Raw genomic sequence first — 22,862 nt, 5'->3', positions numbered from 1 at the left:
TTATTTTGTTCAAAAGAACTCTCCATCACATACTAGGCTATAAACCAGTGTTTGTTATCATCAAACGGATTCATCTCATTGTAAACTCACAGGTTTCAGACTATGCCTATGCTCTATAGGGTTTTGCTGGCTGTAATCACATAGAAGTAGATTTGAACCATGAATCTTTAGGTTAGCAAGGCAGAGCAAACTGCGTACACCACCCAGCAACCTTTATACCAAAACCACACCAACTGTTGAGGAACTGGCTCCAATTCACACTAACCTTCCATTAGATTCCCATAATCCTTTATGAAAGAAGATGTCCTATCTTTCAAGGACTAGCTGCTTTAGTCAAGTTATCCACCTATTGGTTAGCATCCCAATGCAACATCACCAGGGCTCCTTAACAGGCTAGAAATATTTCCTATTTATTGTGCTCAGGAGGCTTTGTGACAAAATAGGTTACCTGCTGAACCTCTCTTGAAAAGGTGGGCAGTTGGATCTGCCAGTCACTCCCTCCCCTTGAATTTGGATCTTCCAGAATGATAAGGCAGGCTCCTTCAAGAACGATAAAACAGTGTCAGATACCCAATAGAGCGGTCACCATGAGTTAGAACCAATGAGAAGACAGAGAAGTTTTTGAGTTTGTTAATATTGCTATTTCCTCTCTCTTAAAAAGCATAAACACCACAGCAGATTTATTCTTATTATTTATTGCTATAAATATAACACCCCGAACACACAACACAGTAGAAGCTCAAATCCACATGTTGACAGGAAATAAAGAGAAAAAGCATCCACACAAGAAGGCATTAAAATGACAGCAGTGACCCCAACATGATTCTCCTTCATCCTAATGAGGGAGAAAAGTACATCCACTGACCAGGCCTCCCCAACAGCCAGACACTGTCAAGCATTACTGTCGTATTATCTAAGTCAACAGGGCTGGTCAACATTCATAGGTTACCAGCCTTACTAGTACTACCCCAACAATGGAAGGAGCTAGTGGTTTGAGTTTTCAAAAAGTCCTAATGGGGAATATACCCTAAATAAACCATAACTGTCACCCAAACAGATATATGCACACCTCTGTTTATTTAGGCTCTGTTCACAATAGCAAAGAATTGGAAACAATCCAAGTGCCCATCAACAAACGAATGGATCAAGAAGCTCTGGTATATTCACACAAGGGAATATGACGCTGCATTGAAAAAACAAGGAATTCATGAAATATTAGACAAAATGGGTGACCCTGGAGGACACTATGCTGACTGAAATATCTCAGTCACAAAAAGACAAATACGGCATAATGCCAGTGTTATAAAAGAGGACTGATATAGGGGTTGGAGGGAGACTGAGAAAGATGGGATAAATAATGTATACTGCACTGAAACAGAAGAGGGAGAGAACTGTTTAAAAGGGATATGTGATTAAGAATTATTGTCATGACAGGAGTCCAGAATGATGGTAGCACAGTGGAGTGGACTTTTGGGGAGAGACTGAATTACAAAGAAAGAATTTTTTTTCTTTTACTTTTCAAAAAGCAAAGTGAATTGGGAAGGAGGGGTGGGCAGGGAATAAAGTACAATAATGAATGATTTGAAATCCAAATTCTGTAAACTTTCATTAAAATAAATTTAAAATAAAAAAAGAAGTCCAAGAATATCAAGTCAAATGGAAACCATTTAAAACTGTATACAAAGCAAAAGTCTGCAGTCATCTCACTACCACAAGAATCTGTTTCCTGTACCATATTCATAACCTCTGTTGCTGATTATATGGGAACTGAAGCATTATCAATCTCTTGGGGCCTATCAGAAAACACAATTTAAAGGGCAGGAATGTCCACTCAGCATGCACACAGAATACGAAGGAACTTCTACAATCGTTAAGAAAATGAGTGGCTTTGGGCTATAATTAAATATGATATTTACACAAGGATCCTTAGAGGTTGATTTGTCTGAAGATAATTTGTTGTTGCTGTTGTTATGTGCCGTCGAGTCGCTTGCGACGCATAGTGACCCTATGTACAACAGCCCTAAACTCTGGTCTGTCCTGTGCCAATCGCACTGTCTCTGACACTCCCATCCCGATTATCTCAGTCACTGAATCACAGACTTCTATTAATCTTCTAGGAAGTCTGGCTACATGTAAGCACATGGCTGCTAACCAAAACATCAGAAGTTTGAACCCACACTTGCGCTGTGGGAGAAAGAAGAGCTGGTCTCCTTCTGTAAAAATGTCCATCATTAGACAGCCAATGGGGTAGCTCTACTCTGCCCCACAGAGGCTCTAGGAGCAAGAATTGATGCATCAGCAACTGGTCTAACTCAAAGCTCACACTCATTGCTTTTAAGCAGGAACAAACACATCGCTGACTCTTCAGTAGTCTCAGGAATAGTTTCAGTCTCAGGAGACTGTCCATTTTTCTCCCACAAAAGCCACTGGTAGAGTCACACTAGCAGAAAGGCAGTGACTTTGGCTTAGTAAGGAAACTCCCCAAATGCTATGCCACCTGAGGTCTCCAATGGGGCATATAAAAACACATTGTTGTTGTTGTCAAGTGCCATTGAGTCGCAGGCGACTCATAGAGAGCCTATGAAGGAGAGTCCTCAATGCTTAGGTGCCTTTCATCCTCTCTCCAGGTTCATAGGGTTTCTGGAGGCAAGCTATTATGGAAGTGGATGCCACTCCTCCTTCCAAGCTTGTTTTAATTGGGGAGCTCCACCCCACTGTCTGTCTGCATTTGGTAGCCAGCCATTAACTCCTTTGACACATCAGTGTCACAGTGTTCAGCCTCACAGCATTATGTTTCTCAAATAACGATAAACGTCTACTTGTGGGATTTCCGTAAGTGTGAAAAAAAAAAAATGCAGAGCTACTTCATGATACTGAGATCTGCAAAATGATGGTACTTAAGTTATATACCCCAAGAGAATCACAAGGTCAATGTGTTTAGAATCATCAAAACAAATGACCAAAAAGAGAATTGTGATAGACTGTGACTCCCTTAGACTGTAAAGGGCCATTCACTTTTCAAAGGTGTTTAACATATTTTGTTGGTCTCTTGTATTGGGGTCAGAAATGGCAGCCTAAGCTTAATTTATAAATTACAAAACAGGCATTACTACAGGAAGAAATGGCACATGATCAGAAATTAAATGTTAGGATTCACAATCATCGAATAAAATAAAACCATGAGATAGCCCAAATAACTATTCACTCTGTAGACAAATACACTGGTCCTAGTAACCCACAAGAAAACCATCCAGCACAACATTTTAAAAAAAGAAGAATCAAAATAAGAAGAAACATCACACTTATTTCAAAGTAAAAACTCCATGAATCAAACTATTGGAAAATAAATCCACGTACATGGTAAAAAACCTAGGAGAGATTTCTATATGGTGGGGGATTCACTTAGTGAATTATTAGACCTCAAGCTAAGGTTTAAGAGCCTAAGGGTTTTCACATCTTGAGATTCGTCCCACCTACCTCCATTTTCCTCTCCATTAGCATTTGCCTCAGCCATTTCTGTGCCATCTAATTCAGACTCACAGCCTAAATCCAACGTTCCATCAGCTGGGCATGATGACTCTTCTTTCTACATCATTGGAACAAAAGGACGATTTACGAAAAAGCATTTAGCAACTATAAACATACAAAACACTTTCAGAACCCTAAGGTATCACCACAGTTGATTTCAATTTTCAGTAATAATTTATGTTTTAATGCAAAACATCCCTTGAGAGAGGGTGGGCTGGACTGGGAGCAGAAGATTTGTACTGCTGATGTTATTTTTTCGAAAAGAAAAAAAAATCTTTAAAAATATGTATCAAAAGAAAAGGGTTTTTTGTGGCATTTGTTGCTTTCATTTCCTCATTTCTACATTCACCCTTGTGTAAGAAATTGTCTTCATACGTTAGAACTTTTTAAAGTATATTAAATACCAAAGTAGCTTTTAAAAAATCAACTGAGCTACTACAAGTACCTTCATTTAATTTCTATTGATTTCTGAAACACACACAGGAATGAGATTCAAAGGCAAAGAACCTCTGGTTCATCACTAGGCCTACCTCTTGACTTAAAAAAGAATATATTCTCAATGGAAACGAATAAATTTTAAATATAATACATAACTCATTAAGGTATATATTTTTTTTAATCTATAAGAAAATTCTACAGCAGAGTCACTTGTAACCTATGCAACCATTTGGCAAACATAAACATCTCTCCTATCCTGAAATTTTCCATTTGAGATGGTATTCCCAATCTCAGGTGAAATGAAGAATTAAAGAAAAGGAAAATGACATTTTATTAAAATATCTAAGCCTCAGTTACCTGAAGGGTCGCTGTAGTTGTTAGGTGCCACTGAGTTGCCCACGACTCATAGTGACCCAGTGAAGAACAGACGTGAAGACCACCCTACCTAACCTGGTTTGAGGTTATCAATTTTGTTCTCTATTCTCATGCAACATGCAGGCATTCATTGTAAAACTTCCTTGAGATCATTGCTGGTTTTAAAACTGAATACCTGATTTAAATCAGAATGCTTTCTCAAAAGAATGAATTGACTCTCTTTCAGAAAATATGAGAGATATACACGCAATAAAGCTTGTGTTTCAACTAAGCGTCAGTAAGTCAAACTGAGAGCAAATACGATCATCTTAAGTTTTAGGCTGACAATCCATGAGCCTTTCTGCCTGTGTCAGAAGCCACAACTAACCCCCACTGCCATCTGTCAGGATGAGAGCACAGTTATGCTCTCTTTAAAGAAAAAAAAAAAAAAGGAAATATGTCATTGTATATTCTTACTATGAAATCGGTTGTAAGTCATATGAAAACATTTCAAATGCACGTGGGGTCATTCCCGAAAAAAAAAAAAAATATAATTCCCAAATCTCACAGTGTTTATCTTCACCTAGCTAAAACAATGTATGAAAGACAGTAACAATTTAACAGTCATAAGATGCAGAACAATGTTACTTACTTTGAGCGCATAGAGGCCTGACTTTCCAGGGATTTTGAAGAAGGTTCCATCCCCTATTCGAGTGTTAGTGTGAAGCATTGCATTCAGGCAGGCTAATGGAGAGGTTCCACTGGAAAATAAAGTGTGCAAAGATGAAGCAGTCTGAGAAGGAGTTGCTGTGGCAAAGCTGTTCTCTTAAGCCTCTTTTGGGGGGAGAAAAAAAAACCCAACAAAAAACAACCCAACAAAATCCCAAAACTCTTGCTTGCCTTTTCAAACTATCCTCCCAACCCCAAAAACATCTACATTACAATAACGGGCCAGTCTAGTTTTGCCAAAGTTAATCAGATGCATCTGTCTTAAAGGCCTCAGGCAAAAAAAAAGTCTCCTGAATTAAAATTTCTCCTTTATTCATAAAGCAACCAACACTGTATTTTCAAGAAACCAAAGCCCATCATTTAAGTGGAATTGCTTTACAAATAGCACCAGGAAGCCTCAGTTTTTAAATATTACAGACAACTTGATGGTTGCACTTGAATGATCAAAACACCCAAGTTCAAGGACAGCCCCATGCTATAGGCTGGAAAGTTAACAAAAGAATAATAAGAAACTGGGGAAGAAACTGATTTGAAATTACAAGTATTTAAGTTACTCTCAGGACTGCCTTTTTCACATGGGCACATGAGAATCTATTTCTGTATTTATGCCTCTGGTGCAGTTCTGTCAGTAACACCCTTTTCTCAGATATGACAAATTTATACACACACACACACACACACACACACACACACACGCGCGCGCGCGCGCACATACGTAATATTATTTGGGACTGCTGCCCAGCTAATAATTATGTTCTCTAGTAAAAACAGAAGTGGCAGAATCATGAAATCATAGCTTTTCTTTCAAAAATAAATCAAGCAGTATTCAATAGATGCCTGAAACTATCAAGACACATAGATGCAAACATTACTGCACTGCATTCAGAAACTTGGAAAGATGTCTCTTAAACGTATAATGTTTATGTATTTCCTGTGGTAGGTTTTTTACTCTTGTTCATGTTTTTCCTCCAAACTACTATTTTTAAATGGTTAGGTTTATTGTTTTTACTTAATTATAAGTTTCCATATATACTTATAATCCTAATATTCAGAAAGATCAATGATTAGTCAAGCTAATATTGATTAGAGACCTCACTCCGTGCTCCCCACCTGCCTCCCATGGGTTTTGCATATTTAACAGAAATATTCTAGGGTATGAGAGCCTTCAGGCTGTGAGGCTCACCAGGTTATTTATATTTTTGGGTCAGAATGGTTACTTGGCTACTAGCTTAAAATTTTTTTTTAATTTTTTTTTAGCTTAAAAATTTTATACAAGCCAAGATAAAAAATCTCTTTCTCACAATTAAAAATAAATTTTTTTTTCTCAGTATATCATCAATTCCACGGGGGGTGGGGGGAGTGAAATGTATTGTTTCCAGAAAATATTTAATAGCAAGTCAGTATATGTATGTATGTATATGTATATGTGTGTGTGTATATATATGTATGTATGTATATATATCCCTATCTCATGGTCATAAAAGTTTACAAGCATCATAATAATAAGGACACGATTATTTTAGGGAGCAACTGCTCTGTGCCAACACATAAATAAGATTCCATTGGGCTTGACAGGAAACAAGAGCCCTTGGAGAAATTCAGTCACAGCACAATGCAGTTGTAACACTGAAGTACAATGCTAATAGTGTGGTGTGCTTACGTTAGCTCTATCCTCATGAAACTCCGACAGGCTTATAAACCTCATTTCATTATCATTCCTCACAAAGGATTTTTAAGTAAGTCCAAGAATACTTAGAGAGCAAGATATATTCATTGTCCCAGAAATGTCGTTCTGTGCAGAAAGCCCAGCTAAATAATGCCAAATGTGATACTTTCAGTTATAAAATATATTTTTGCCATTGCATTTTGCACAAACCCACAGACAATTCAAAGTTTGTGATGATTATGCCAGTCAGAAATGAAGACTTTCAGCAGCAACATGGCGAGATGTTAACACATCAAATGGAATCCAATATATATAACATGACACAAGATAAATACAATGAAACTACCCACCTAAAAGCATATTTCATACACTCTTAACTCAGAAGATCCTAATAAGCATAATTCTAAGAATTTAGCTTTAGAACATTACAGTATAATGCAGATTTCAAAGAAAACTAAAAATTACTGAGCAAGTATTATTTAAAGGCACTATAATTTACATTTTCTTCCTGAAGTATAGCAAATTGAAGACAAATGTATAAGATAAAGTGGCTATTAAGTAGCCAATTTACTGCTATGCTCACTGCAAATACATATAAGTACTTCATTTCATAAAATAAGCTCTATTGAACATGGATATATTATGGAATTATAGTATTAACCCAATAAAATCAAAGTTTAAAAAATGTCTTAAAATGTGTAATGTACAATACACAATCACATGACAATTACATTCAAAAGTCTCACCAACTACTGTAATTTTCTCAAAACAAATATATATATAAAATTTGTTTTAGACTATACAACATCTAGAGAGCTCAGGTGGCCTAGTATGTGAGGAGTTGTATTGCCAACCCAAAGGCAGGCAGTTTGAGTCTATCAGCTCCTCTGTTAGAAGAACGATGGGCAGTCTCCTCCCATGCAATTTACAACCTCTGGAAATCAACTGGGAAGGTCAGTTATTCAGAGGTTCTGACTCAATGACACATACCACCATCCCCACCACCACCACTACCACACAGAGTATCCTTTTTGAAAAATTCTAAAACATCTTACATACAAATGTCCAATTTCTATCTCAAATCACTTTGACTGGTCACCCAGATTTCAGCATATTGCTTACATTACTTTCCAGAAGGAAATAAAACTTTCTACTAAAATAAACAATATAATTAACATCAAATTATTTAAATGAATAGTAAAAGGGAAATAATTTATTCAATGATGAATATACATGGAAAATATATTTTTTCCAAATCTTTCCTATTACGTGTGTTGCTGTTTTTATTTCCCAGTTCCCTAAAAGAACATTTTGACAGCTTTTTCTACTTGGCTATATGGTTATGTGGCTGACTGTTAACCAAAAGGTAGGTTGTTCGAGTTGCAACTTGGAAGAAAGGCATAGCAGTGTGCTTACACAAAGATTTACAGCCTTAAAACCCTACGGGCAAGTTACATCCAGTCACACAGGGTCTCCAGGAGACAAGAATGATTAAATGGCAGTAGGTTTTAATTAGCAGCTACTGAGAAGAAAGACTTGTTTGTATAAATCTCTTCTTTTTATATACCATGGTGGTATAGTCTATCAGGATAATGCTGATAACCAGAAGGAAGTGTTCACTGCTAGTTCAAATCCACCAGTGGCTGGCTCTGAGGGCGAAAGAAAGGCAAGCTCCTCCTGAAGGATTTACAATTTCAGACACTCGATGGACTGTCAGCTACAAATCGGCCCCAATTCAATGGCAATGAGTGAGGGAGTATTTTCATATTCAGAAAAATTAGTTCTGCTAAGCACCCTTGCTGAGCCTGTTTTAAGAACAACTATTTATTCAAAACAATGATTAACTGCGAGTATGAAAGATGACATGTTTTAGAAGTATATGTTCTTAGAAGAAATACTTCTGTAACATGTATTATTTTCAATTTACTAATTTTTTTTATTCTTTACAGTCTGAGTCAAGACTAATCTCAGTCAGAATAATAAAGTAAAAAAGTTAAAAACCTTGTATATGGAGTTATAATAGCACATTAATGTTCTAACAAAAGAAGAGAATTTTTAAAAAAAATTCAAGCTACTTACTTTCTAGTAAGATGATTCGGAAGAACCACGATTTTCCAATTTATAAGGAGAAACAAAACAAAAAAAAAAGAGGAGAGGAATAAAAGAAAGTTAGTTTTTGGATTAAAAACTCATAATTCTATATTTTACCATTTCAAAAATAGATCAATGTACAGAAAACACAACAAGCTGTTCGATTTGTAGAGAGGAAAGAACTGGGGGCCAAGCAGAAGGGGATTTCCAGTCTCTCTCTCCTAAGTTATCTATAATGTTTTCATTTAGTTCCCAATGCACATGCATTAGCCTATCAATTATGCAGGAAGCAAAACAGTATCTGCCCCGCCCTCACTCAATTCTTTCCTTTCTTCAATTCCATATATTTTGGCCCTTTTTACACCTGCCTGGGTAGATGTACAACTTATTCTACTTTTCTGTATTTCCCCATAGACTGTAGAGTCGTGGAACCCTTCTGGTTTGTTTTCATTTCCCACAACCCCTGAAGCAGAACGGGGTGGAAGCTGGAGGCAGGAGAGTAGGCATAATTTAAACTGTCTAGACATCAAAGAACCCCCAGAGACACTTTGCAGAACCCCAGCACTATGTGAAATGCAGAAAAACTATGACTGTATCTCATCAAATTGCTGAATGGACACAGAAAAATGTTACAAATAGTGAACAATCAGTGGAGAAATGGATAGCCTATCCATTTTAATGTTCTTAAAAACCAGGAAGAGTAACTAGAGAATGCTGCTAGAAGAATACTGGAAGACAGGACAAAATTACCTAAGCACGGACCTCTGGTTCTTTGTCTGCAAAACAATTATGTTGTTGTTGTTGGCTGTCAAGTCAAGCATGTCTCACAGTAACTCTATGAACAAAAGACCTAATGCCTTTCATTAATTATCATAGTTTCTCCAAGTTCATAGAGATTCCAGAGGCATGTGGTTCAGGAAGTGATTCCACTCCTGCTTCCAAACCAGTTTTACAACTGGGAGCTCCACTAAACACTGTCCACATTGGGAAACTATTACAGTATTTGATACCCCAATGGCACAAGTTTCAGCATCACAGCAAACCCAGGTTACTTCATACAGTACATTGACAAAGAGTGATGTGCAAAGTGGGAGAATGTTCCTCCAGATATAACAGCATTAGTCTCTTTTAGTAGTTGTTAAGTGTAGTCAAGTTGAATAATACTCATAGCGATCCTTGCACAAAAGACCTGAACTCTGTTCCATAACTGAAATAATTTCTCTACATTTATAGAATTTCCAGAGGCTTGTAGTTTAGGAAGTGGATGCCACGTCTGCTTCCCAACTTGAATCAATCTGGAAGCTCCTCTAAACATCGTACACGATTGGTAACCATTATGGCATTTGACATGACTACGGCACAGTGTTCAGTATCACAGCAACTCCAAGTTATTAAGTACAGGAAACCGATGATCCCTCAGGCTCTATGGGATTTTAAAGACACAACCTTAAGTAGGCCTAAACCCTTGGTCAAAAGTTCAACTGACCTGTTTTGGGGGGGGTAGGAACAGTAATACACATCAAACATGACCCCAAAAACTTCCCTTACATGACTGCCATCAGACGCTAGGAGCTAACTTGAAGAGTGGCTTCTACAAGGAGGCCCGCAGACTCAACTCCTCCACAAAACACTAATGCTTAACAATATTTATGCAGTTCACATTATAATATATCTTATTATTTTACTTAATACAGGTTTCCAGTGCCAGTCTACTTTTCCAAACATATTTTTAGGTCTCATTTACCAAATACGAGGACTTTTAAAAAAGAATTCTACAGTGCAGAAGCCCAAAAACTCATTAATTAACAAGTGATTATTAAGTTTCAATATTCCACTGGTATTGTACTTCTTATTATGTACTGTCGAGTCAGGACCACCTAATAACTGACCTTCCAGAAGGTTTTCAAAGACAGTACTGCACAGGAGTTGACTGCCTGTCATTCTCCTATAGGGCAGCTAGTATTCTGAATATATGTCTTTGGGTTACAGAGGAATTCCTCATCACTAGGCCACCAGAGCTCTCTAATACTGTACCACATAATAATAGCATAAACTAACATCTTCTATTTATATGAAAAAAAAAATAGTAACAGTACCTTTGAAGAATCTCTAGTGTTATGTCTTAAAGAAAGCATCTCAAGGATTATAAAGGATGTTGTTTTAAGAGAAAATTATGTAGTCTTCTGGAACGGAGGTAATGTTTTCTTTCCTCAAACTAGATCTTTGTATTCATTACATGTAAATTAAATTTACTTGAGGTTTGTCTATTTAAATCTGTATGTCACACTTTACAAAATGGGATTTTTTTCTTAATATTGAAAAACGTATCCTTGGATTTTTGTGTCATTATTTAGATATTTAATAATTACATGCCTAGCTGTAGAGAAGAAGAATATAATTTTCCCAGTAAAAAGGAGGACTCAAACGCATGTAAATACACAATGCTCCTAACTCCATGTACTAGTTATCAGTATGATGAAAATTCACCCTGGGAATCAAATTCAAACTAATTTTCAGTCTTGAGAAATATTACCAGTAGTCAGGTGGTTTCTAAAATGTCTGGGAAAAGAAGATGTCATCTGAATAGTAAAATATTATCTATAAAAGTGACCTACAAGGTGTAGAGAAGAATAAAGAAACTCAGAGAGAGGTGAAAACCATTAATCCATAGTACTAATCAACTTCATGAACTTCAACGTCAACCACTCTGAGACCAAAGAATTAGATGGTACCCAGCTACTATGGCTAATTGCTCCCAAAGGGCTCACAATGGAGGGTCCTAGTGAGAGCAGAGGGAGCTTAGGTGGGCGAGTTCCCAGGGAACAGTGTCGCTAAACCAAATGCCACTCTACTTTGGCAGTCTGAGTCCATAAGCTGATGTGTGGGGGAAAGAAGGGCAATGTCCTCCCATATGATTTGTTGTTAAGTGCTATCAAGCCAACAACTCATAGCGACTCTGTGAACAATAGAGCTGAATTCTCCCCTATCCTGTGCCTTCCTCTATGACACACTTGAACCCACTGCTGCAGGCACAGTAACAATTCATCTCACTGAGGATCTACCGCTCTTTCACTGACCTTCTACCTTCCCACGCATGATGTTCAAGGGATAGCCTCTCCAAGTAACCAACCCAAAGTAGGTCAGATGAAGCTTTGCCATCCTTGACTCTAATGGGCACTCTGGTTTCATTTGCTCCAAGTCCTATCTGTTTGTTCTTTTGGCAGTCTGTGGGATATTTAGCTCTGTTCTCTGACACCTCTACTCAAAGGTATCCATTCTTTTCCTGTGTCTTTATTCATTGTCCTGCTCTCAGATGTGTAGCAGGTGATGAGAAAGGCTATGGTTTGAACCTGTCAAACCTTAGTCTTCAGAATGACATCTTTGGTCTTCTGGAGTTTGGGGATGTCCCTGATGGCAGCCTTTCCTAATGCCATATACATCCAGATCTCCTGACTGCTCGTACCAAGACTGTTGATTGTGGGTCCAAGCACGATGAAGTCTTTGACTATATCAGTCTTTTCTCCCTCTATTATGATGTTGTCCACTGGCCTCACGGTGAGGATTTTTGTTTTCTTGGTGTTAATTAAGCAACCTCAGGACCCTGAGAACAAAGACCTGGATGGTGCCCAGTTGCCATGACTAACTGCTCTACAATGGCTCCCCATGGAGAGTCTTAGGTAGAGAAAAGTGAGTGCAGCTGCACAAGTCCAAGGAGCTGTACAGCTCACCTAGATGTCGATTTGCATCCCATGTGTTTTCCAATCTCAGAAATCCAAGGGAAGGTCAGCTGTAAATCAGTTCTAACATGAGGACAATGAATTTGAATTTGAAGTAGAATAGGAGATAAATGCAGAATAGAATTTCAAGATCACAGTAACTAATCAGGCTTACATGTGTGGTGGAGATTGGGAACCCCAGAGACTATGGCCTCAAGCAGCACTTTGAGCTTGAAAGAGAACCCATACCTGGGATTCAATTTGTGGTCAAATGACAGGCAAATCTGTAAGGTGAAAAAACACCAGGAGGCACTCAGTCCTTGGAACAATCACACACAAGATCACAAGAGTACCATTTGCCCACAGTTGATGCTGAGAAGGGAGGAAAGTGAAGAAGGAAGGATGGATGGAATAAAGAACCACATGGGGGCAGGGGGAAGAGGGATAATGCAACATGGGTATTTTAATCAACATCACAAAGCAAACACAGTAAAAAAAAAAATCTAAAAAATAAAGACCTTTTAGGGAAAACAACTTAGAAATTTGATACTGAAGAAAGGGAAAGCATCTCAAATTTTAGAGAATCCATTTAAAAAAATCACTAATAAAAGGTTTTAGCTGAAACAAGAGGCCATACTCAAAAGGAAAATGTGTAAATTTCTACATGAAAAGTAGTTATGTGACTTTCAAGATTCACTATGTTTCTAATATAAAGTTAGAAAGTACTCTTTGCCCTCTTCCATCAGCAAGAGGCACTGAAGCAAGAAATAACTGTCAAAGAGCATACATTGTACAAATTTTAACTGTTATACTTAGAGACAATTTCAGACTCCAAATCTTAACCTGTGGCTGTGTTTGGTTTGAGTAATAGAGAAAGATATTCCGCTTGGAATATAAATAGACATTCTAATACAGATCTTTTACCTGCCTCTTAAGTGACTACCAAGATATATACCAGATAGTCTACAGGGAGTCATACAGACACACAATGCACCAAACTGACATTTTTGTATGGAGGTAAAAATACCAAATCACTATAACAAGGATCAAAAATGACTTACTATTATTCTAAAATAGAGTCTACAAGGAGCTCCTGGTGAGGGCAGGTTTCAGATTCATTGTTCATAGGGTCGCTGTGAGTCACAGTCAACTAGAAGGCACATAATAACAGAAGCACAATAGTCAAGTGCTCAGCTGCTGAGAGGTTGAGAGTTCAAAGTCCATTATGGGAGAGAAGACCTGAAGATCCTTGCCTAGAAAGACTACAGCCTAGAAATCTTATGAGGCAGGTATACTTGTCATGTTAGGTCACAAATAATCAGAATCAACTCAACAGGACCCAACATCACAAAGACATTTTTTAAAAAGCCCTACGTAAATATCAATAAAAGCATGTACATTATTGGCATCATAATTTTTAAAGATATCCACCTAAAATATGAAGTGAAGTGCTTGCCTTTGTTTATAAACATCTAGTAAATATGGGACATATAAAGTTACTACTAATTTTTCCACTACAGTTATACAAGTCACACCATGAAGTACTGCCACCGCTACACAGGAAAAGCATCAGTGTGCAATGAATCAGACTGTGGGAATAGTAAGCCTAGACTGAACTGCAGACTCTGTAATTTACTAGCTATGTGACTTCGACTTAACCTTTCCAGGTCTCATGTTCCTCAGCTATAAAATGTGGATAGCAAAAGTCACTTATTTCATAAAAATAATTTAAAAAACCCATCAACCCCAAACAAATGTATTCTGAAGATTAACTAAGTTCATACCTGTAAAGCATTTAGAATTGTGTTCAGCACGTGGTTAAGTATTCAACAAACAACCGTTATTTGTTTACTACTCTGATGACTGAGCTCTAGTGGCTTATAGTGGTAAGGAGTATGCTGCCAACCTGAAGGCATAGGGCTCAAACCCACGAGCTGTTCCACCAGAGGAAGATGAACAATCTCCTCCCAGTTTGATTTACTGGCTTTGAAAACCCACTGGAGGGTTAGCTGTGAGTCATTCAAACTCAGCAGTACACAGTAACAAAAACACAATGGCCAGTCAAAGTCAACAGAATCTAGAGGCATAAAGGATGGCAAGGGAAAGAAAGCATTATTACATGACTTGTTTAAAGGAGTGGCTCAGGCAAAATTTTGTTTAATCTCTTAATTTCATTTTTCTCATTAGAAAAAAAATAAGCAAAGACATGGGAACATAAACCCTTCTCTTCAATGTCTTTCACATGTAAATGATGTTAAACTAATAATTTATATTATTATATTTAACATTTAATGAGCACAATTATTGTATCTGGACTTAAACTATCTTCTATATTCCTACAGTCACCATAATTGTTAAGAGTTGCTCAGAGTTAAGTATTCAGTCAGATGATAATTCAATGACAAAGCTAGAATTCAAATTTTAATCTCATTTCCAGAGTCAATCTCTTTATATCACCCTGTCTCTCCATGTCTTCTCCACCTAATTTACCTCAGCTGATAAGAAAAAATAGCACTGCTGAGTACATGTAGTACATAATAAAAAGCTAGAAGCCACACCTATGAGTAGAGCGGATGGTTCCCCCTCCACTAGACACTCTCTAGGAACACAGCTTCCCTGGAGAAGACTCCTAACATCACAAAGATCTTGGTAGAAAAGATACTATTGCTGGCCATCTTCTTAGGTAACGCTACCCCTGAAAACGACTGCTAAGAGAGTTCTGAAGGAATATGGTAGTGACTTCAAATCCATTACAAGAGTGAGTCTTTGTAAAATCAGATTAACAAAGAATAACACATTCCATCCATTGAACACACATTTATTCAGTATATTAGTATCAAGCTAATCTTGAAATCAATTTACACGAGACTCTGTTTGCTATATAATAAAGGCTAAGCTTAACTGAATTCCCAGGGTACACAAATGGCAATGGAAGAGGGCAGTGGTAGGGTCTTTATACCAGAGGTGAAGCCATCTGGATTGCACTAAGCAGGTAATAGAGATGTGATCAGATACAGATTTCTTGTCAGCTGCTCCAGTATGGCACCCAAGCGTCAAGGACTCTCCTTCATAGGGTTGCTATGAGTCGCCTGCGACTCAACAGCACTTAACAACAACAACAACTCCAGAGTGGAGACACTTAATCTAATGTCAGGTGGCTTTTCAGATCTTATTTCCCCATCCTAGCAGGAGTGGCATCCACTTCCTAAAACAAAAAATACCTCTGAAAACTCTAAGAACTTTTATAAATGTCAACAGTTGTAAAGGGGCTTCAAGCCTTGCGTTCATAGGGTCGCTATGAGTCATTGATGCTCTTTTCCTAGACATCCATGTCCTCATCTGTAAAAATTATGAATTTAAAATATAAGCTATAAGGTCAATCTAAGATTTTAAGGGCAAAGTGTAACTGTTTCCCTCCTGGCTTATCACTCATCCTAACCTTACTGCCGGCCTCATGCTTTCTTTATCTGTACTACCCTCAACGTTCTCATCTTGCTTATTTTTCAAGGTCCTTTTAATCTCCCATGACTATGAATTGCTTCTCTAGTCCATTAATGATCTTCTCTGAACCGCTATAAGTATCAGAGCCTACATATTGCACTGATTACTTCTGAATAGTCACATATCACATACCTCAATGCCAACTTCCTCCCTGAAGACCCCTTTTTCTAACTATTCTCTGTGTTCCCGTCACAGGACCCTGTCAAAACACTCAGAAAATCTTCAAAGACTTAGGAAGCCAGAATTCCAACTTACACAGAACAAAATTTGAAAGCTGGCAATATCAAATACGAGAAAGCACATCCAGAACAGAAACCATGAAATACTGTAGTGAGAAGAGAATCTGATAGCACCAACTTGGAAGACATAGGTATTATCTAATTGGGAGGGGAGGGAGTGCCTATGTTCCTCAAGATCAACAATTCCAATTTTTGGACTAGAACCTAGAAAAACATACACACTCAGAAACATCATCGGGAAAACGCAATAAAAACTATAAACAGTCCAAGTCAAAAATAAACTACCAATGAATTTTTATTTTCATACTAAAAGTATAAAATTCTCAACAACAATAATATACTGCAAAACAATGTCACTGGTTGTCTCTGAGGAACAAGAGAAGGGAACCAAAGGACCTTCAGATGTTTTCTGCTAGATTTAATTAAAAGACTCTTTCCTCTGCAACTGTGAAAACACATCCACAACTATGAATTCTAGCTCCTGTTTGCAGTCACGTGGGTACTTTCCTTTATTTTCAATATTTTTTGGAAAGCAGAGAAAAAAAAAGAGTGTTGCTGATGCTGTTCCTTTAACCACAGTTTCACATCTAATTCTATCAGGGTCCTCCCATGATTTGATTTAATAATTCAAATATTTAAATATGTTTATGTAAGCAAATATATAAAATCACAATGAAAAATGCTAGGATAGGGTTTTGGGTTTTTTTTCCAAATTATTGGATTAAAGAGAGGTTTTAAAAACAGTTACTACCAAATGTATATCCCATGAGAATACTTGTTTTCTTACCCTAGGAGCCTGAGTGGTGCAAGTAGGTTACCATTATTGAGTAGCTGAACCTGAACCCACCTACTGGCTTCAAGGAAGACAATCTGTGACAAAAACGTTATGAAGCAGTTCTTCACTGGGCCCTAATGAATACCCATAAGTAGACAGCAGTAATAATAGCAATTAACAATATATAATACCATATATTGTGTTTATAGAATATAAATGATTCGACAGCACTTAACAACAATAATATCAACACAGAGAGAGAGATCAGCTGGCCCAGTAGACAAACGTCGTTGCTACCAAGCCAAAGGTGGGTGACTTTAATCTGCAGCCCTTGGGCCTGTCTTTCATTGTTTTTGTTCAGACATTCCTCTAGGTCACACAGCCCTGGTGTACAAGTTGCCATACCGCAGTAACCTGTGGTTGCTGTGAGGCTGAACACTGTGACACTGATGTGTCAAATGGGTTAATGGCTGGTTACCCAATGTGGACAGAGAGTGGGGTAGAGCTCCCTGATTAAAACAAGCTTGGAAGGAGGAGTGGCATCCACTTCCATAATAGCTTGCCTCCGGAAACCCTATGAACCTGGAGAGAGGACAACAGACACCCAAGTGTTTATAGGACTCTCCTTCATAGGGTTGCTATGAGTCACCTGCAACTTGATGGCACTTAACAACAACAACAACACAGAATATAGAATATATAAGGGGTAACTCCTGGTAGAGGAAGTAGCATGAAAAAAGGAGCAGGTGGATGAGATAGTGGTAGGCAGGAACATGATTATTTGGAAATTTCAGAACAGTAAGTGTAAGAGTGAAAAGGGCAGGGAGAAGGGAACATGGATATTCAATGCACGTCACTGAGGAATTGAAATGCGAGGGCAAAGATCTTCCACTTAATCTAGAAGATGACAGAGAACCCCAGAGGAGCTGAAGGGTAAAATGACCTCGTCCCTCTGCTAGCATTAAGGATAAGCTGGCAATGAAATGCCTAGCAAATAATAGATCAATTAGGTTTGGATTCTAATGTTTCTGCAGAGTGGTTGATGAGGGCCTCACTAAAGCAAGGATGGTGACGGACACTGAATGCATATGAGATATGGAGGGGTATCTAAAATGACATAAGAAGAAAATCAGCAACAGAACATGGAAACTGTCAATACCCAGAGAAAAGGAGGAAGAACTTAGGATGGCTCTCAGGGGCTGGAGGTGAACCGTGATGGAAGTGATTAAAAAGTAAATACAGCTGTAAAAGTAGCAGGCAGGAAAGATAGCAAATTTCATTTTATATTTACTAATTTAAAGGTATGAGTTAAGAATTCAGACGCTCATACACATAACAAAGGTTGGGCTGAAGATAAACACTGGGAACCATCAGCAAAGTAACGGTATTTACACAGTGATAGATACAGTTATAGAGGAGCAAAGAGGAAATAGCTGACTTGACTTTATTATTATAGTCCAGAAGAGAGCAAACTATTTGAGAAAATACTCCTGAGATGGGAAAAAAAAGAGGACAATTTTGCAGAGGATTCCATTGCATTAATAAGAGGTATAACTCTAAATTCAGTCTGTGATTGCTTCAGAAGCTAGAGTCTCTATATTCGTAAAAGTACAAGAATATTCTTAGCGAGAGGATCTTTCCAGAAAGATCCCTTTTCCAATTCATTTTTTTTTAAAAAAAAACTATGTAAACCAAGAACACTATTAAATATTTGTCAATTAAAGAAAAAATAAAAATCTCAATTCCTTACAACACTACTCAGCCATTATGTGGATTTTGACTGAGCCTACTTTTCTGGTTTTTATTTTAAAACCAGAATAATAATTTGCAGAAATGTTAAAGCACAGTATTTCCTTATTATCTTTTCCCATACTACTCTAAATTATATTTAATAGTGAAAAATGAGTCCTAGTCATGCAGTGATCAAGCATTTTTTTACTTGGGTGCTAATCAAAAGATCACTGGTTCGAACCTACCAGCCATTCAATAGAAAAAAGATGTGGCAACCTGCTTCCACAATGATTAAAGACTCAAACTCTGTGATTATTAGGGAATATGTAAAAACCAAACAAAACAAAACAAAAAAACCCCCACAGATGTCAACAGCCAACCATGTACATAATAAATAAAAAAACAGGCTGGGGGCAAGGAAAGAAAATTTTCTTTAATGTCTCCAAATGATCCTAGTGTGAAGCTAAGTTTGAGAACCACTGACTTTACCACTGAGGATTTAAAAATAGGTTCTTTATTTGTAACTAAAATATCACTGAAATGAGTATCTTAGAGCATGTAATATTTTCTTATATCAATAATATTTCTTAAAACAGACTTTCAGAAGTGGCATTATTAAGCTCCAAGATAGAATTTATTAATGACTTTTTTTGCAAATAATGCTAAGCGGCTTTTCAAATGAGCTGTTTTGCTTTCCACTCTTACTATTAATATAAATACAATAAGCAATATTTGCAGTCATGGTAAAGTGCAAGAAATGATTATTCAGTAAAAGGAAAACAAAACAATTTCTAATTTTTTTAAGGTACATTTCTATTCTTTTCTATTTATTTATTTGTTCCTTAGTTTTATGTTTTGGAATTTTTCTATTCATGTTCCTTTTTGTTTGTGTTGGGTTTTTGGGTTTTTTTGGTTTGTTTGTTTTTTACTTTCTTCTCTTTATTTAACACCTCTTAGTGTATTAACTAAAATATTTTCTCCATAAGATGATCAGCACTTAATGTTTTGGGTTTTGTATGCAATAATTTTTCATGTGGTGATTTACATTCATAATTTGTCTAAAGTACATATAAATATTAGGTGTTTTTCCTCTAAGTTTTTTCCAACAGTGTTAGTTGTATATTTAACCACCCAGGTAGTTATACATTTATAGTCTCTCTTCCTCAAGACAAAACACATTCGAAGAGTTTGTGTTTGGTAACTTACCATTTTATCATTTATCACTTATCATTTTATTACTGTCTTTGTTAAGAAAGGAAGAAAAGAACTGAGCTTCCTTGCCCATTGCTTCATTTCTGATTCATCTTCCTTTCCCTCTCTGCAAAAGATTCTGGTACAATGCATCTGAAATTCCCTGATCAGCAGAATGTCAAAAGAATTTCACTCAGAGTTTTGCTGGCTATGGGAAAAATTTTTTACCTTTAAATGTTTGATAAAGAAAATACCTAAAAATAACTAAATGAACCATTACTGCCAGTGAAGACTGCCTGTTAACCTAACACTTAACTGTCAGTTAAGACTGACATTCTTACCACAGGACACATTCAACTTAATCTTGCTTTCCTCTCTCCTTTCCTCATCTCCCATTTTTTGGTCCACTGATATGTTCTCAAGGTAATAGGCTTAGTTGTAGGCAGTGTACTGCTCGGATAGGAAGTTATCACTCCATGGAAGGTATTTATGGACACAATTTTCTGCTATAAAGCATTGCATAACTCAATCAGTTATTTGGCATGGCATAAAATATGTCTGCAAGATTCAGATAGAATAATGAGGAGGGAACAATCATCCTTGTACAAAGTGCCTAAATCCAAGGTAAGAATTTTTAAGGAAACAATGTGCTTTCAGAAAGAATGTGCAAATAAATCCAAAAAAATGTAGTACACTTCTCTTGCCCAAACTAATAGGAGACACTTAAAAATATGCATAAGACCCAGCACAAGCCCTAGAAGAAATTTAATACACGTAGTTCTTGTTTTAATTTCATCGTCAGAGAAATATGATTCAGGAGACTCTTTATTGGGGGCCCGGGTTGCATAAATGTCTGCAGTGGCTACAAAATTATATAAACACTCTTTCATACAGGGAAAATGTGAAACCAGAATAAGGACGGCTAAGACCAAGGCAAATGTTAGAAGAGTATAAATAACATTTCAGGCTAATAGTTTTTGAAAACTATTAAATTAAACACACATATATATTAATAATTTCCAAAAGTAATGCTACTAAGAGGTTATATGAGCACTACTTCTCTTTTACAGAAATAACATCTTTCTTAGGAAAATATGCGCATGTTGATGACCCATGGGGAGAAATACATCTTTAGACAAAACAAGAACTGCCATACATTATTTCACAGCAATATCCACATTCTGACCAGGTATGCCAAGATTCTCCAGAGAACAACTCCCAGAACAAACAGGATGAACAATATTTAAATATAATCTAGGTAGGAAGGAAAATAATTGGTGAGCTCAGGTAACAGTTTAAGAACTCTTTTAAATCTGTGCTCTACTTAATCAAATGACTAATGATTAATGGATTTAAAAGCTACTAAAATTATAGAGCACAATCAATCTATGTCTATTTAACAATGAGAGCCACTTTCTTCCACCTTCCTCCATTTTTCAACGTTTAGAGAAACACAACTTGAAAAAAAATCACGGATGCATGTTATTTGGCAAATATCTTATTTATACAACACAGCTGCAATGAATTCATATTCTAGCTTGAATGACTAGTATTCCTGTGGTTTTCCAGGAGGAATCTCTGTGGCATAGTGGTCAAGGAGTTCAACTGCTAAGTGAAAAGTCAGTGATTCAAACCCACTAACCGTCTTGTAGAAGAAATGTGGTAGTGTGCTTCCATAAAGACTTCCAGCCTTGGAAAGTCTATGGGGCACTTTCTACTCTTCATTTCAAGTTTGCTATGTGTCAGAATCAATGTGATAGCAGTGGTGTGAGCTTTATATATTGCCATGTAAAACTTTCAGGAAATCTTTCCTTAAGTACTTGCCACCTTATTCCATGAAATTAGTATTTTATTTATGCCAAATTGGGAAAGGTTAAGCTGTTCTCTATAATGAATGTTATTTCATGAGCTGCTAGTGGATAAAACATAGCATTAAAGTTGAAAACATTATAGAAGAGTTTTACATTTTTCTTCATGTTTCCTAAAGTAATGTTAACAACAGGAATGTCTGATGTCAGCGTTACAATGATAACACTGGTTCACTGTACAGAAGCTTTCTAAACTAAATATCAGTATGTAAGCACAGAGACCATGTTCTGTCTAGCTGTACCTAAAATGACTCTACTTGAGGCAGTGGGAGACAGCTGTTCCTCAACTTAAAAAGAAGACAAGTAGTATCCAAGAGATGTTAGAGTATTCTATCTGATAATAATGAAACATTATGCAGAGTAAAACAACCATTTACAGAAGCCCAGAAACATTACTATTCTAGTAGTAACACAAGAATTCATACATTATTCTTGCTTCAGTCATAAGTAACAAGCTACACATGAAAGACTAAGTTGAGTTTCCAAATAGAAAACTCTGTAAATACTGAAAACAAGCAAACAAAAGCCCACCTAACTAAATAGCAGACACCTGACATTTGTACAAGCTATCTTTCCTTGGGTAACTGTTAAATGCATGATCAATTTCGACATACTGATCCTTGCAGTTTCCTTGCATTCAGTGTGATGTATCATTAATTCATTTTCCACATAAATTGTAAACAAGTATCAGAACAAGAGATAAAACCTGGAATTCTAAACACACCTGTTCACCCTGCAAATGAACATCTGATGATCTTAAAATTGGTCTTTTTCTCATATCATTTGTCAAACTGTACTAACACTGGAAATTTTCAAAATAAACACCATTCTAGTTTATGTCTCTCATATCCTCTTTAGTTTGTTTATGCCACTTAATAAGCCCTTTCCTCACTCTAGGAGGGTCCTCACTTTCTGAATAATCCTTGCCTGTGCCTCACTGTGATGGATGGAAAGAGTGAACTTTGAAACACAGAGCCAGACTCAAGTTCAAGTACTTGACCTTCCACCTACAACTGTACTAAATTAGGCAAGATT

General features: G+C 36.9%; 1 protein-coding gene across 1 annotated transcript in view; it reads right to left on the bottom strand.

Annotated features, from left to right (window-relative positions):
* The window catches only part of ASXL3 (additional sex combs like 3 (Drosophila)), a 194,355-nt gene that overhangs the window by 143,345 nt on the left and 28,148 nt on the right, over window positions 1–22,862 (bottom strand). Inside the window, exons 2-3 of the mRNA XM_006889225.1 lie at window positions 4,973–5,081; window positions 3,478–3,586 (exon numbers count right to left, since the gene is read on the bottom strand). Of these exons, the coding sequence (XP_006889287.1) occupies window positions 3,478–3,586; window positions 4,973–5,081 (218 nt within the window). The remainder of the gene's footprint in view (window positions 1–3,477; window positions 3,587–4,972; window positions 5,082–22,862) is intronic.

Source organism: Elephantulus edwardii, unplaced genomic scaffold, assembly GCF_000299155.1.
Source record: "Elephantulus edwardii isolate Elephantulus edwardi_28Jun2011 unplaced genomic scaffold, EleEdw1.0 scaffold00076, whole genome shotgun sequence".
NCBI classification, from domain to species: Eukaryota; Metazoa; Chordata; class Mammalia; order Macroscelidea; family Macroscelididae; genus Elephantulus; species Elephantulus edwardii.
The sequence above is the reverse complement of the archived record's forward strand: the minus strand, read 5'-3'. Positions and strand labels throughout refer to the sequence as shown.